General features: G+C 34.5%; 1 protein-coding gene across 1 annotated transcript in view; it reads left to right on the top strand.

Annotated features, from left to right (window-relative positions):
* Positions 1–16,531, top strand: part of ARFGEF1 (ADP ribosylation factor guanine nucleotide exchange factor 1) — a 171,509-nt gene that overhangs the window by 38,656 nt on the left and 116,322 nt on the right. Inside the window, exons 5-9 of the mRNA XM_044004861.1 lie at positions 2,755–2,934; positions 9,627–9,903; positions 12,476–12,586; positions 14,103–14,278; positions 15,243–15,376. Of these exons, the coding sequence (XP_043860796.1) occupies positions 2,755–2,934; positions 9,627–9,903; positions 12,476–12,586; positions 14,103–14,278; positions 15,243–15,376 (878 nt within the window). The remainder of the gene's footprint in view (positions 1–2,754; positions 2,935–9,626; positions 9,904–12,475; positions 12,587–14,102; positions 14,279–15,242; positions 15,377–16,531) is intronic.

Raw genomic sequence — 16,531 nt, 5'->3', positions numbered from 1 at the left:
TCTAGTCTTTTGAGAATTATCGTAATTATTCATCTAACTCATGGGTTTTTAACCTCTTTTGTGTCATGGACCTCTTTGGAAATTTGGTGAAACTCATGGCCTTCTCATAATAATGGGGTTTTGGGGGTTTGTTGTTTTTTGTTTGTTTGTTTGTTTGGTTTTTTGCAGGGCAATGAGGGTTAAGTGACTTGCCCAGGGTCACATAGCTAGTAAGTGTCAAGTGTCTGAGGTCACATTTGAACTCAGGTCCTCCTGAATCCAGGGCCAGTGCTCTATCCACTGCGCCACCTAGCTGCCCCCCCCCCAGAATAATGTTTTTAAAGGCATAAAATAGAATACATAGGATTTAAAGGAAACCAATTCTATTAAATTATAATTATAAATAATGTTTTAAAATTCACTGACTCCAGATTGATATCCTCATCTAACTGCCATTAAGAAAACCAATTTTTGCTGGTATTCCTTCTTTAGCTTCATCAAAGCTAATTTCTTTCTTTCTTTTTTTGAAATTTTGTGGGTCAGTGAGGGTTAAGTGACTTGCCTAGGGTCACACAGCTAGTAAGTGTCAAGTGTCTGAGGCTGGATTTGAACTCAGGTCCTCCTGAATCCAGGGCCGGTGCTTTATTCACTGTGCCACCTAGCTAGCCCAAGGCTAATTTCATATAGCAAAAATACATATTATGTCTTTTTGTACTTAACTATGTTATATACCGAATACTTCATGATCACCATCTGAATGGTTGCTGTGTGTGATGTGGCTAAAATTCTAGCTAGTCCGTCTAAAAATCTAATGAGTGGTTGCCAATAAATTAGAAACTTTAGCTAGAGTTTAGACTTTTAAGCATTTATTAGGGAGCATAAGAATTTGGTAAGGAGAGAGAAAGAGGCATATCTATCCAGCTCAGGGAGCCAGCATTTTTGTTCCACTTCCCACGAGGTCCTGGCGAAAGAGAGCGAGCCTTGCCCCTTCTTCATCCCACAAGCCTCCTGTCTAAACTGGAAACATCCCGTCCACCCACACACAGTTCCAAGCTAATTGGCTGGTAGCTTTGATCAATAGTACCCACGAGCAAACGTCATTTCCTGACACCAAGGAACTGACCTTTCAAGCCACATGGTTTGCCCTCAGATGCCTTCTCCTCATGGCAGAGCTTTCCTACAGTATCTCTCCAACAGAGGCATCACTCCAATTGTCATAATACTGTGTTACCAATAGAATGATGGAGACCTAAGCCCATTTCTCTTATCAGCTTGAAATTTGAAGCAAACAATTACAGGCAAAAATATAAAAGATATATAGTAAACAAAGATGAAATTTAAGCTAAATCTAATAGTTTATTTTGGAATAGTGTTTCACAGTTTGCACATACATCAGATTCTTTGGCATCTCATATCATCGTCTTAATAATCCCCATGACCAGATATATCCCTGTTTACTGGTTTATAAACTGTAATTCACAGACACTAATACTTGTTTAAAGTCTCATAGTTAATAATGTCAAGAGTAGGACCCAGATATTCTGATTTTTATTCAAGTACTTTTTTTCCAGCATACCACATCGCTGCGAAAAGAACTAGCACTTATGGAAAAGACTTACATTAGGTCTTTATTGTATGTCAATAGTATTTTTTTCATGATAGGATTTTTATCAATGATGTATCTAAATCTATGTAATAAATCAATGCGATTCATTTTATCAGGTATTTGTTGAACACTTCTGAACATGACATTCATTTTAGACATTCTGAGGAATTAAAAACAAAAATGACAGTCAAGCATTTAAGTGCCTACTGTGCTAAGCATAAAATGTATACTTAAGGAGCTTATGGCTTAGTAGGGGAAAAGATAGGTTCACAGTTGTAACACAGATTTGAACATCAGTACCTCAAGAGGTCCAGTCACAGTGTTATAGGGTAATATAGCCTTATCATGTGTGTCTCTCTCACACACACACACAGAATAGTCTGAGGTTCTTTTCGTATGGTAATGCAGCAAGGTAAATGAAGCCTTATGTGTCTTGTCATCCTTTGCTCCTCTTGCCATGAGTAATTAAATCAATATCTCACATCACATTGTCCAACACTGACTATGTTGGTTAAGGTGTTTGTTGGAAAAGTCTTAATTCAAAGCTTCTACTATCTTCCGAATAGTGAGTGTGTGAAAAGTTTCTTACTGTTTAAAAACATAGTCATGTTTTATGGACCCTTCAGTTTTTCAACGCTGCCTCTTTGCCTTGTAAATTATGTCTTTACTTAAGAGTACAGAGTATTATATTTTTGGAAGAAAAAGATTTATGAGATAGTCCTTGCCCTTGATAACATAGAACATAAACCTTGATTTAAGAAAACCTAATATATCCATTTTACAGTGGGTTAAATAAGCTAATGATTATTTTATTGAAGAATTTCCCAAATACATTATACCATAATTGATTTCCTGCCACTTTTCAAAAACAGATTTATTGCAGTATTTTATTTTTATTTGTTATTTTAACTTATATTCTCTTTTTTTAGATAATAAACAGTTTTATATATAATTTTGAGTTCCAAATTTTATTTCTCCTTCTCTCCCTCTGCTCTACCATCCCTTATTAGGCAGTAAGCAATCAGATGTGGGTTGTACATGTGCAATGTAAAACATTGCAGTATTTTTAAGTTGTAATTTTCATACAAAAGTATTATATGTAAATGTGTTGTGCAGTAATTTTGGAGAAAGAAAAACATTGTTTTAATGATATACTTTGGCTTTTTTAGGCTTTGCTTACTGCAGTAACATCACAACACATAGAAATTCATGAAGGAACTGTGTTGCAAGCTGTAAGAACATGTTACAATATTTATCTAGCAAGCAAAAATCTAATCAATCAGACAACAGCCAAAGCTACTCTTACTCAGATGTTAAATGTTATATTTGCACGTATGGAAAACCAAGCAGTAAGTATTGAAATTTATTTTTAAGATAGTTTTATAAATGTACAATATAACCTACATGCCAAATATAGGATTGAAGATGCAATAAATAAAAGTGATATATCCCTATTGTTCTTTATTAGCTTCATAGATATCCATAGAGATAATCTCTCATTTATAATTTAATGGTTGAAAAAATCTTAACTTTGGATAAATCTTGTTTTCTGTTGAGCTGTTAATAAAATGGGAATTTTATTTTAGGTTCCTCATAGTAGTGGCTAACTTTGAGGTCCATGAATGTGGGTATAACAGGGTTGTTGTGAGGATAAAATGAAATAACATGTAGAAAGTATTTTGTAAACCATAACACACTCTATACATGCTATCCATTATTCTTAATACTAATAATGACACTTTTATTTTTACTGTTTTTATTATAAATGAGCTATTCTTTGATCCTTGAAAATTGTAACAATAAAATGTGATCTAGTAATAACTCATTTTATGATAGCTTGTGAGGTAGGTACTCCCCATTTTAAAGATAAGGAAACATTTCCTTCCTCAGAGAGGTAAAATGACATGTCTGTAGTTACACAAATAATTTAATGTTGGGCCAAGACTTAACTGCACATCCATTGTTTTTACCCTACTACATTATGCTGCCTTTTCAAAAAAGATACATTCCTATAATGATGTTTCATCTAAATTTAATGGGACATTTTATTTTCAATATACTTTGGACCATTTAAAAACATTTTTCAGATTTTATAGTATATGTAAAATGGAAGAAGTATAAAGACATATTTTTTTTTATCTTGGGAATCCTTACAGGAGGTGCAAAATAAAAGTCAGTGAAGCAATTTAACTCAGTAATATGGGAAGAAAAAAAATAGAAGACATTACATTCATTCACAGGATTGTGAATTTTAAGAACAGGATACATAAAGCTCTAAGCAAAATAAATGATGAAAATGCAGGTGTACTTCAATTACAGTCAGTTAACAAATGGAAATGGGAGGGAGGGAAAAAAGAAGTAAGGGACAGTTAGCTTACATATTGGTCAAAACTCTATAAGACAAAGATGTAATTTATTATCTGTCTTAATAAATAAAGCCTTTAAATAAAAAATTAATAGGTAAATGTTGTCAGAACTTCTCAATAACAGTATTTACATTTTGTAAGGGGCTAAAATTCTAGTTAGTCTGTCTAAAATATCTAATGCGTGGTCACCAATAAATTAGAAGCTTTAACAAGAGTTTAGACTTTTAAGCATTTATTAAGGAGAATAAGAATTTGGTGGAGAGAAAGAGGCCTAGATGCCTACCTCTGTCTATCTCAGGGAGTGCTCATCTTAGCTCTGCTCTCCATGAGAGTCCTCACGAAAGAGAGCGAACCACTCCTTCATCCCACAAGACTCCCGTGAAACTGGGAACGTTCCATCCACTCACACACACATCTCCAAGTTAATTGGCTGGTAGCCTTGATTGACAATACCCACGAGCAAACATCACTTCCTGACACCAAGGAAAGCTGCATCACTTGCCCTCGGACTCTTCTCATGGTGGAGTTTTCCTGCAGTAACTCTCCAGCACATGGCATCATTCCAATCGTTACAATTTCTACCCCAAATTTGGAAACATAGGCCTTGGTGAATTCAGCTTTATATTTAATTTTTAGTGGACCATTGATCCAGAAAATTTCTGCAACACCAATTTGTTTTTTATTTAAAAAGGTCATTTTTAATGAGTTACAATTGCCCCAAATCTATTAGAGTATGATGCCTGCATATGCCATTTAAAACAATAATAATTCACTTTAACACCATTTTTTATGCTTTAAAAACATTTTTTCATTGTAACCATGTAATACTGGCAGTATATTTATCTTTGAAGATTGACTTTTATGCAAAAATTAAAGGAGATCAAATATTTGAAAACAGTAGAAAGTATAAAATACTATACAAATACAAATATTGTTAATATTTTTCCTGATTATAAATATGCTGGATTTTAAATTTACAGATGGAATTCATGTAAATTTGATCAATTAAGTCTACATAGTTCTCTAATGTAAATTTCTAATATTTCTGAATATGGTTTTCTTATTCCAAGTACCTTATGTCTCAATGAATCTTTATCTCAGGATTGTGTTTATTGACTATCTAATTCTGTTGTATGTAAAGAATTTGCATGATTTTCTAATTGTGAAAAGGTACAAATTTCTAGTATCAGACACAGCTAAATTACATAAGTCTCACACATTTTGAAGTAGGGAATTTTAAGTTAATGTGAATATATAGAATAAAATTAAATAAATGATAATTCATGAAATTTAGAATGGGGTTGTGAGGGTAGAAAGTTGTGGGGAGGAGGGTAGAAGAATAGTGATAGTATCTACCAAAAAAAAGGAAAGAAAGAATTTTCAATGAAACACTTTAAAAAAATATGCAGAGGAGAGCAAAAGGAAGATTAGAAGAGAAAATAGAGAAGCAATGTCAATACTATTATGTTAATGTAATAACATATTTTTAAAAACCCAAGCTGTACATAGATTGACAATTTCACATACAAACCTCTTAATGTTTATAGATTTCAATTAAATTCCTAATTTAAAAAAATATTAATAGTACAGTCAAGGAAGCTCAGGATTGTTTAAATGACGATGACTCCAAAGCATAGCCACCAATGGGTTGATATCAGCTTGGAGGAAAGTCTCCAGTAGAATGTCTTAGGGATATGTACATTTCAACATTTTTATCAGTGATTTGGATGAAGCTGTAGAAGACATGCTTGTCATATTTTATAGATGACAAAACTCAGGTTGAGAGGTGAAAAAGAAACAAACTTGAGTTGAATCTTCACTTAACTTAAAAAATGGATAAAGCAAAAGACCAGAAAAATAGAAATAACTAAAATAAGAGTTAAGTATACTCTGATAACAAGAAAACAAGGAAATGAGAAAAAGTAATCATTATTTTTTTAAATTCTTTTAAAAGACTAATAAAATTAATTGAGAAGAAAAATGGTATAGTGGTTGGTGAGCTATCCAGAAGGACCTAGGTTCAGGTCCCACCTCTATCACATATTGACTGTGTGACACTGGTCAAGTCACTTAACCTCCCAGACACCTCTCTAAAACTCTAAGTTGTAGAGCAGGTAACAACCTGCATTGGTAGATAAAGCCTAATCATTTCAGATTTATAAATAAGCTGTCTATGTATTTGGGTTTCCCTTCTTTACTTCCTCCTTACTGTTATGGTTCTCTACAATAAAATCACAGGTCCAACCAAAAACAAAGTAAAAAATGAACAACATAGTTGTTCATAGCTTACTTTAATAAGATAAAGACAGAAGAAAATCAAGTAACCAAAACTAAAAATGAGGAAAAGGATATCACAAGGGAAAACCAAGAAAATCATCAGAGGCTTTTTCATATAGCCCCATGCTTATAGACTTAAATCTTTTAAAAAATACATGATTGCTTACAAAATTATAAAATTCTCAAATCAACAATATAGTAAGCAGTGAAAAGGGAAAAACACATTTATAGACAGCTTTTAGAGAGAACCAGTTAAACCCAGGCTTCCTAAGGGTGTTAAAGAGTGAAATTGGAGGTCAAAAGAAAAAAGAAAGATATCATATCCCTCCCAAATAAAATTATTTTATGTTTTACTATGTGTGTATTTTTCATTTACATATATGAACACATTGTATTACCCTAATAGAATATTAATTCTTTGAGGGAAAGGACTGTCTCACTTTGTCTGGGATTACATCCCAATCAGTAAATCAACAAGTGTTTATTAAGCACCAATTAATATGCCAGGCATTGTGCTAGGCTCTTGTTATTCAAGTAACAAAGAAAGAAACAATACCCACTTGACAAAAATCTTATATTCTATTGGGAGAGATTACAGATATTTATGTTAATATATACAGTAAAAGTATAAATGCAAATATATACGAGGAACTATGGGAGGGAGTACACCATCATTGTGGAGGGATTGGTAAAAGCTTCATGCAGGTAGTGCTTGAGCTATTTCTTGAAAGTAGATGGAGTCTCTGAGGCAGAGCTAAGGAGGGAGTGCATTGCGGGCATTTGGGACAGTTAGTGTAAAGACCCAGAGAAGCAAATGGAATAAATATTGATGAAGGACCTAGAGAAAAGTCTAATAATTTGACTGGATCACATAATGTGGGAGGAGAGGTAAAGTAATGGCCTTTTAGGCTGGAAAGATAGATAAGGGACCAGGTTTTGGAGAACTTTGGAAGCTAAATAGAGAAGTTTGTGTTTTATCCTAGAGGCAATAAGAATCCAGTGGTGTTGGTTATATAAGAGAGTCACATGGTCAGATTTATATTTAAGGAAAATGCTTTTGGCAATAGTGTGTAGGAAGGAGTGGAGTGGAATGAGAGCATTTAGGAATCTGTTGTAATAATATAAGTGAGAGGCGATGAGGCTTTGAATTAAGGTGACAGCTGTGTGAATGGAAAGAAAGAATCTGGATTCAAGAGATGTTATGAGGGTAGAAAGCAAGATTTAACAACTGAATTTATATATAGGGTGATAAAGGGTAAGGAATTGAAGATATTGCCAAGATTCTGAACCTGGGAGACTGGAATGATAGTAGTACCTTTCATAGAAATAGACAAGTTTTGAAGAGGAGAGGATTTAGAAGAAATTAGTTCAGTTTTGGCTATGTTGAGTTTATGATGTCTGTGGGATGTCCAGTTTGCAATATCCAGTAGGCATTGACATGACTGAAACTCAGGAGAAATATTAGGGTTTGTGTCTATGTGCATTTGTGTCATATGCATAGATCAGAGGCACCTGCAAAGAGATAATAGTGAAAACTATAGGAACTGATGAATTTAAGAGTATAGAAGGAGAAGATAATAGAAACTAAGATGGAACATTTAGGAACACCTGGAGTTGGATGTAGCAATAAGGGTCATGAGCCAGTAAAATAGACTGAGAAATGATTAACTAGGTATGAGGAAAACCAAGCAAAAGTAATGTTCCAAAAACCCCAAAAGGGGAGAGTATCTAGAAAGAGAGGGTGGCCAGTAGTACCATATGTAGCAAATAGGTCCATGGGGATTGAGAAAAGACCAGATTTGGCAGTTAGTAGAGGGACTTTAATAAATGATCAGTGATCAATTAATTAGAAGACAGAATCCAAAAAAGATGAGTGATGGGCCAACTAAAATTAAATATAAGGATAAACATAAAAGTTCTGTACTTAGATTTATTTTGTTGTTATTACCTTTATAATGCTACATGTTTTATTTTATCAGTTTAGAAATATTACTCTGAGGAGTCCATAGGCTTTGCCAGACTGCCAATAAGGCCTATCGTATAAAAAAGGTTGATTGTCCCCTATTTCTATTTCTTCATTCTCTCCATTACCCCCCCCGAGTTGTTTGTTATTACAATAGTGTTTTATTGTATAAATTGTTCTCCTGGTTCTGCTCACTTCATTCTGCATCAGTTAATACAAGTCTTCCCAGGTTTTTCTAAAACTATCCCCTTCATCATTTTTCATAGTACAATAGTATTCCATGAAATTCATATATACAGCCATTCCCCAGTTCATGGGCATAACCTTAGTTTCTAATTTTTTGGAACCACAAAAGGAGTTGATATAAATATTTTTGTACGTATGAGTCCCTTCTTTCTTTGATGTCTTTAGGGTATAGATCAAGTATCATGATATCATGAGGTCAGAGGGTATGCAAAGTTTAATAGCCATTTGGTTATACTTCCAAATTGCTTTCCAGACTAGCTAAACCAGGTTACAGCTCTAGCAAGTTTCAAAACAAAACAAACAAACAAAATGCTTTACTAATACAAGATTGAGAGGCATGGCTAGACAATCAGTCCTGAAAAACACTTGGGAATTTTAGTGGATTATAAATTGATTGTGTTAGCTATGATATGGCAGCTAAAAGAATTAGTGCTATCCTAGGCTGCATTAAAAGAGACCTAGTGTCCAGTTTCAGAGAAGGAAATAGTTATTCTGTGCTCTTTCTCTTTCCTAGTTAGACTGTATCTGTTCTAGGTGTCACATTTTGGGAAATACATAGTCTGGATTAGTTTCAGAAAAGAGGAGAACTAGTAGATTTATACTTGATGTACTAAGTAGAGGATTCCCTTTCAATGTTTTTATTCAAATAGAGGCTAGACACCCCATTCATTGTTAGGAATATTCGTGGATGGAATTTTGGTCTGGGTACTAGGGAGGCCCCTCCCCAATTCTTAAATATGTGTATATTATTGCTAGAAGTAGATCTTACAAATTATCCAGCCCAACTGTCTCATTTTTCCTTTAGAAACAGGCTCAAAGAGGTAATAATTTGTCCAGTGATGCATACATAGCCAATAAGTTTTAGTCCTGGGATTCAAACCCAAGTCTTCTAATTCTAAGTCTATCAGTCTCTCTACTTCACTGTTAAGTATTCCATATTTGATTGAAGTTAAGAGACAGGGAAAAAAAACAACCCTAGAAAACTTAGTAGGAGCTCTTGCTATTACTATTCAGTTATTCCTCTGCATGCTTTAAATATTTTGGTGTTATTTATGAGCCAAGATGAAAATTTATCATCTCTCTACTAAAATTTACTGTTGGCCCAACTTTTTTCTCCAAATTCTAAATAATTTTATTTTAACAATACTTTAGACAGTGCAAGGCAGTTTTTCATACTTGATGTTTTCAGCTACAGGAAGCCAAACAAATGGAAAAAGAAAGACATCGTCAACACCATCATCTCTTACAATCTCCTGTAAGCCATCATGAGCCTGAATCACCTCAGCTGAGACATCTGCCTCCTGAGACTGTTGATGCTTTGCCCCAAGAACATGAAGGGGAACTTGACCCCCACACAAATGATGTGGATAAGAGCCTTCATGATGATACAGAGCCAGAAAATGGATCTGACATTTCCAGTGCAGAGAATGAACAAACTGAAGCTGATCAGGCTACTGCTGCAGAAAGTAATCTTGTTGTGAAAGGGAATTTGAAGGAAGCACGTGGGGAGGGTGTAGAGCTTTGGGTTTCATAAATAGAAAACACTTTTCACACTTGGAAATGGTGTAGAGATATTAGGAAAAAATAAGACTGTGATATAGTATTATAAAGTACAAAATAAGGCAGATTTTATCCCAGGCAAATTATTATGTAGTGTGTAACGATCCCTAGGTGATTTATACATCCCTTTAGAGAAGGCTGCAAAAACTTTTAATAGGTCGTGTGCAACTTTTACTCTGCTGGAATAGATTCACAGCAAATAGCCAAACACTAGTAAAATTTGCCATGCATTTCTGAGAAGTCAGTACAGTTGTCATTAATCGCTATATTCATGGGAAATATAAAGAGCATGTTGAGGAAAAAAGTAAAAATCAGGAAAATGCTAATTGAAGATACATGATAGGACTCAGTTAATTTTTAAATTTTTCTTTATTTAGTTAATGTAGCTACCCTACTTAAAGAAAATTTCCATTTTTATTCTTGAAACATCTTTCTATTCTAGAATCAGATCAAAATATCTTATTGTATGAATAGGTCTACCGTGTGTGTGTGTGTGTACACACTAATTTTTCTCTATAGACATTGACATTTTGACCTATATGCTTGGATAAATCAGCTTTTATCCTATTATTACTTTCTTTAGCTTCAGCCTGACTGCTTAAACAGTTGCTCTTAGCAGATATTACCTAGTCCTATAGTTAAAAGGTCAACTTTTATGCCATATTGTGGTATAGAGGCAGTGTTGTATAGTGGCTAGAGAGCCATAGAGTCAGGAGAACCTGATTGCAAACCGTATGGGTGACAAATACTGACTGTGTGACCATGGGCAAGTTACTTAATCTTTTGGTGCCCTCCCCCACTCCCAAATATAAATTGAAGCACAGTTCTAAGGATCTTCTAAGGAGCAAGGGAACAGGGTTCTCATTGAGAATTAATTTCTCCAATAAAATCACTGGTCCTGACCCCATAAAATTATGCTATCAACTGTGAATCATATGTTAACTCTTTTCTGAGAGTCAGTGGGAAAGAGCAGTATCATAGTTATTTCAGACTGTCGTATCAAAATAATTTTTTATTGCTTATTGAAAATGGTTATATTTAAATATAATTGTTTTGGGAATTCACACTACTTAAAGCTAACTAGCAAGTAGCATTCATTATATACAATGTTTTACTTCCTTGGTTTGTTCCTAATCAACCCCTTCCACATTCCAACCACATTGAGAATGGATAGTATCATCCCACCCATTGATTTGAAGAGCCAGCTTTTATTAGAGCTCAGTTCTCCATGCAAATTTTAATTAATTTAGGAAATATTTATTGTACCCCTCTTACATGCAAGGGGCTGTATAGGACACAGAGTTATAGAAGACATGACTACCTGGGGAATTAAGGCAATTATTATGACTTCCAGAAGATTTTTACTTCCAGGACCTAACATAAAATAAAAATTCAGTTAATCCCTACAACACAGAGTAGATGATTGTGTCAGTCAGCATATGAAAGTAATATTCAGTATGTCAGACTGCAAAGTGAATATTCCACCCTTATGTGATCAGTAATTGACTATAATTCTTTTAGCCTGTAACCAATGACCTTTTCTATAAAGTTACATTAATTTCTCACTTATTAGACCTTTGGCAACTTCAGCCACCTGGAATGTGGCAGGATAAAAAGACCTCAAAGTGGTGAGAAAAATAGCTATTAAAAACCCTACTCTCCTAAGGCTTATTAATTTGGAATTGGGTGTAGAATAAGGTTATCTTAGTTTAGTTAACTGCTTTCCTCTGGCTACCATCATTTCATTCTTGGTTATTGCAGGCAGTAGTTAGGTGAATTAAACAGTAAGTTACGGTAGATGAAGGAAAAAAAGAACTGTTGGAATTTACATATATAATAATTACATCTGATATATAAGGGAATTTTATATATGACTCAGCAGAATGACTAAGTATTAAAGTTATTTAGTGTTAAGAGCTAATAATACAAGATAGCTCAAAGCTTGTGAGGGTATATTATAGTCCCGTATAATATTGTTGTTATAAATAACCAGCTTATATCATCCAGAAAAGGTTAAAGGTTGTCCCCTATATTCTGTTTAATAAAGAAGAAAAATATAATTTCATTTTACCAAGTCACACTCCAATTATTTTTTTAAATGTTTTGCTTTATGGTTTACTTTAGGAAAAATCTCCCTACAATGTTGGATATAAATTAATTCACTTGTACAGCAGGCATTTATCAAGAAACCTGAATCTGTCTTAGGTGTTGGGCATTATTGTAGCAGAATTGAATAGGGAAAAAAAACCTTTTAAGACCTTAAAGTCTATAATTTTAATTAATTTAAATTATCATTTGAAGTTGATGTTCTTTCCATTGTTAATTATTAGCTTTTGTGTACCTATTTGTTGTTTTGCCTACTGCCAATTATATCTGTCTTTAAAGTATAGCTACCATTTCTCTTTCTGACATTTAACATAACTGAAAATCAATTTCTAATATCCAAAGTAATATCTTTTAAATTTATTTATTTTAAAGCATTATGTAAAAGTGATGGATTATATGATGGAGAAAGCAATGACTATGAAGATAAGGCGCAAGATATTGTGCAGAGTATTGTACAAGAAATGGTGAACATAGTTGTTGGAGGTATTGTACTTTAAACCAGTTATCTGGGTGGAACTTCATTTGATTAGAAATAATATTTTTATAATTGTGATAAGTATAAAAATTAAAATATTCCAATTTAATATTCTGGTGATGGGTGATCCATCAAAGAATAATAGATTACACATCTCCGAATATCCCATTCTTTTCTCCTCTTACATGTTTTTGTTGTTTGTCCTTCCTTCTTTTTTTTTTGTTTGTTTTTGTTTGTTGTTGTTTTTTGTGGGGCAATGGGGGTTAAGTGACTTGCCCAGGGTCACACAGCTAGTAAGTGTCAAGTGTCTGAGGCCAGATTTGAACTCACGTACCCCTGAATCCAGGACCGATGCTTTATCCACTGCACCACCTAGTTGCCCCCTTGTCCTTCATTCTTGAAAAGGACCAAAGACATCAGTGATGTCTTGCAACTGAATTGGACATAAGTGAGGCAGGACTGTGCAAAGTCATCAGCTTCACTCTCTCCTCCATTATCATCTGAGCCCAGGGGCAAGACATAGGTCAGTGTGACTAGAGATGGTCCCAGATGCAGTGGGAGATCTTGGCCTTTTTTTTTTTTTTTGCAGGGCAGTGAGGGTTAAGTGACTTGCCCAGGGTCACACAGCTAGTAAGTGTCCAGTGTCTGAGTCTAGATTTGAACTCAGGTCCTCCTGAATCCAGGGTGGGTGCTTTACCACTGCGCCATCTAGCTGCCCTGGATCTTGGCCTTTTTAAGCTAAGGTCTTTCCCAGGTCTCAGTTTATCTGAGGCAGCACCCATTTAGTGATTAATGATTTATATAAATCCATGATTCCCAACCATTTTCAATTTGTGATTTCTTTTTAAGTTTGAAACTTTCTCCTCTTAGATGTTCTAAAAAACCATAAGTAACAATACCTTTTGAAATTGAGTGAATTTTTCTTGGTTTTGAGAATTTTATTGTACCTATTAAAATTACCAGGAACATTCCTGGCAGTCACAAAACTGATTAAGAATCACTCATGTAAGAGACTCTCTAGCAGATTGGAACTTGATTTATTCTGATTTTGTTAACTGTCATTAAGTACCAAGGTTTTATAGTAATAATAACTGACATTTCTATAACTTTAAGATTTGCAAAAACCTCTAATACATTATTTCATTTAAGCTTCCCAGCATCCTGAGAGGTAGGTGTCATTTTACAGATGAGGAAACTGAGGTTCGTGGAGGTTAAGTGACTTGCCCATGATCATATAGATGTTAAGTATCAGATACAGGATTTGAGCCTAGGTCATCTTGACAGCAATCCATAGTGCCTGTTCTTATAGTTGATTCACAGGTACAATTGTTGTACCTTTAAGGTTTTCTAACAATCATATCATAATCTATTGTATAACCTTTGGGAGTGTACGGCACCTATTATTTATTTAATATTGTATACTTACTATTTCTTTAAGAATGTGCTACCTTTAAAAATTCTACTATTCAAACGATTTTTAGGTTCAATGTATTTTATGCATTTTTGTTCATTTTAACTTCTTAGATATGGGAGAAGGTTCTGCTGAAAATACAAGTGCAGATGGCACCATTGGAACTTTAGAGGACGGTAGTGATAGTGAAAATATCCAAGCAAATGGGATTCCAGGGACTCCAATTTCTGTTGCATATACACCATCCTTACCTGATGACAGATTGTCTGTCTCTTCCAATGATACTCAGGTATAAACTGAAGAATCACATCGATCCATTGATCTCACAGTTGTAATGTTGAACAGTATCTATAAGAAATTTCTTTAGTAGACTATAAGTTTCTCACTGGCAAAGGATTGTTGGGTTTTTTTTTTTTCCCTAGCTCCTAGCATAGTCTCTTGCACATGGTAGGGACTTAACAAATGTTTGAATTGAATTAAATAATGCCTGACTAATGTCATTTGGGGGATTTTTGCTATTAAAAATATATTTATTTTGTTGGTGTTTATTAATTTTACATTAAATTTTATTAATATAAATAAAATTTTTGCCATTTAATATAAATTTGTCCCATCAGCTTCTATGATGTCTTATCAACTAATTTGACCAATATTCTAAATTATAAAATATAAAGTGCTTGGGAAAAGTGTCTTCATCACAGATTCTTAGATAAACCCATAGGGCTAGAAGGAACCTTAGTGACTAAGTCTAGTCTACAATTCCCTCCCTCCAGGCATATTTAAATTATTTTCATTATATAATAGTGAAAGGTCCTCTTAGTCCTTTGTCCATTACCCCCTTTAAAGAGTTCTACCCAGAAATCAGCTAATAAATGCATCAAGGAAGAAATGATCATTTCCAGCTGCCAGTTTCACACTTGCCCAAGAGTAGGTAAAAATTGTAATAATACAAACAGTCTAAAATACAATATAAGTTCTGGGAATGGATGAGATAAGCTTCCTGGTGTTTGTTAAATGATGAGGTCAGTTGAGGAAACTTGAAGATTTTCTTTAGTGACTGAGAAGAGAATTTCAAAGGAGAAGTCAGGGGCTGTGGTTATTAATTTTATATGGAGGGGGAAAATGTTAAAAACAGATATTCTGGTACCACAATGTTTTCTTTATATTAAGAATGAAGTCACATCTCATTAGCCTTCAAAAGATTATTTTGCATTGTATTTGTCTGTATTTTAATGATATATTACCTTATTTAGGAATCTGGAAATTCTTCAGGACCTTCACCTGGTGCTAAGTTTTCCCACATTTTACAAAAGGATGCCTTTCTAGTATTCAGGTCATTATGTAAACTGTCTATGAAACCACTGTCAGATGGACCTCCAGATCCAAAGTAAGTCATTAGCTGTTTTTCTGATTTAATAATCTTATTTTCTTAAATTTTAAATTTATTTAAACTAGTTAAACTGCTATATTTTACTTTGTTCTCATTAGGGCCCAATTCAGTTAGAGAGAAGAAGTCTAAGCAAACCTGGCTTTCTATCCACTGGGGAGAATGGGGTAGGGAAAGTAAGTTTCAGATTAGGTTCTAAAAACTCAAATATAAGTACTGCTGATATATTTATCCAAGTGTTGCCCTCTACCTGCTGTTGATATTTGGGAAGAGACCTGAATTTGAAGAGGACCTTATTTTGAAACCCAGCCTTGCCATGTGCTTTCTATGTAACCTTGAGCAAGTCACTCAAATACTCTGGGCCTCAGTTTCTTCTTCACCTGTAAAAAATGATGGGGCTGGGCCACATTATAAGATTGTAAGATCATACATTTAGAGCTGCAAGGGACTTCATGTCAGTTCCACCTCTTCATTTTACAAATAAGGGAGCTGAAGTTAAGTGATCGGCCCATGTTACATAGGCAGTAAATAGAGCAAGATTATGAACCCAGGTCCTCTGACTGCATCTAGCAATTTTTTCTACTGAAAATGACTTCTGAAGTCTCTTCTAGCTCTAAATCTATAATTCCATAGCCCACTAATCCTTTGGTCCCTTGTCCTATTACTGCTTAACTTTTTCTGAACCCAAACCTGTCCAACCTCTTCTCCTCTTCTGTTCCTTAATAATATTAGAAAAAGTCATATAACCAATTCTAGCTGGATCCACCACAGACTTATTTAAATTAGATAATCTTACCTGGGTCTACACTGCTGCATGGATTCATTTTGATCTTCCTTGATAGATTCCCTACTTGGTTTGCCACACCATTTCTTCCAAACATTAACTCCTCAAGCCCTACCTATGGCACCCCCTCCACTGCCTGCCCAGAAGCAGGCTTCTCCTTATAAATTACTGAGAAAGCTGAGGCCAGCTGTCATCACATTCCACTTCACATCTTCTCAATGTCATTCCCATTTTTTCCTCCTCTGCTCCCAACTCTAGGAAGAAGAGGTAGTCTTCCTTGTCAAGGACAGTCCTTGAGTAGAGACATGTTCCCTTGATCCCATTGTTTTCCAGTGTCCCAAAGAGTAGATATCATCCCTTTGGCCATTTTG

This window comes from Dromiciops gliroides, chromosome 1 (assembly GCF_019393635.1).
Source record: "Dromiciops gliroides isolate mDroGli1 chromosome 1, mDroGli1.pri, whole genome shotgun sequence".
NCBI classification, from domain to species: domain Eukaryota; kingdom Metazoa; phylum Chordata; class Mammalia; order Microbiotheria; family Microbiotheriidae; genus Dromiciops; species Dromiciops gliroides.
This window is presented reverse-complemented; position numbering and strand designations above follow the sequence as displayed.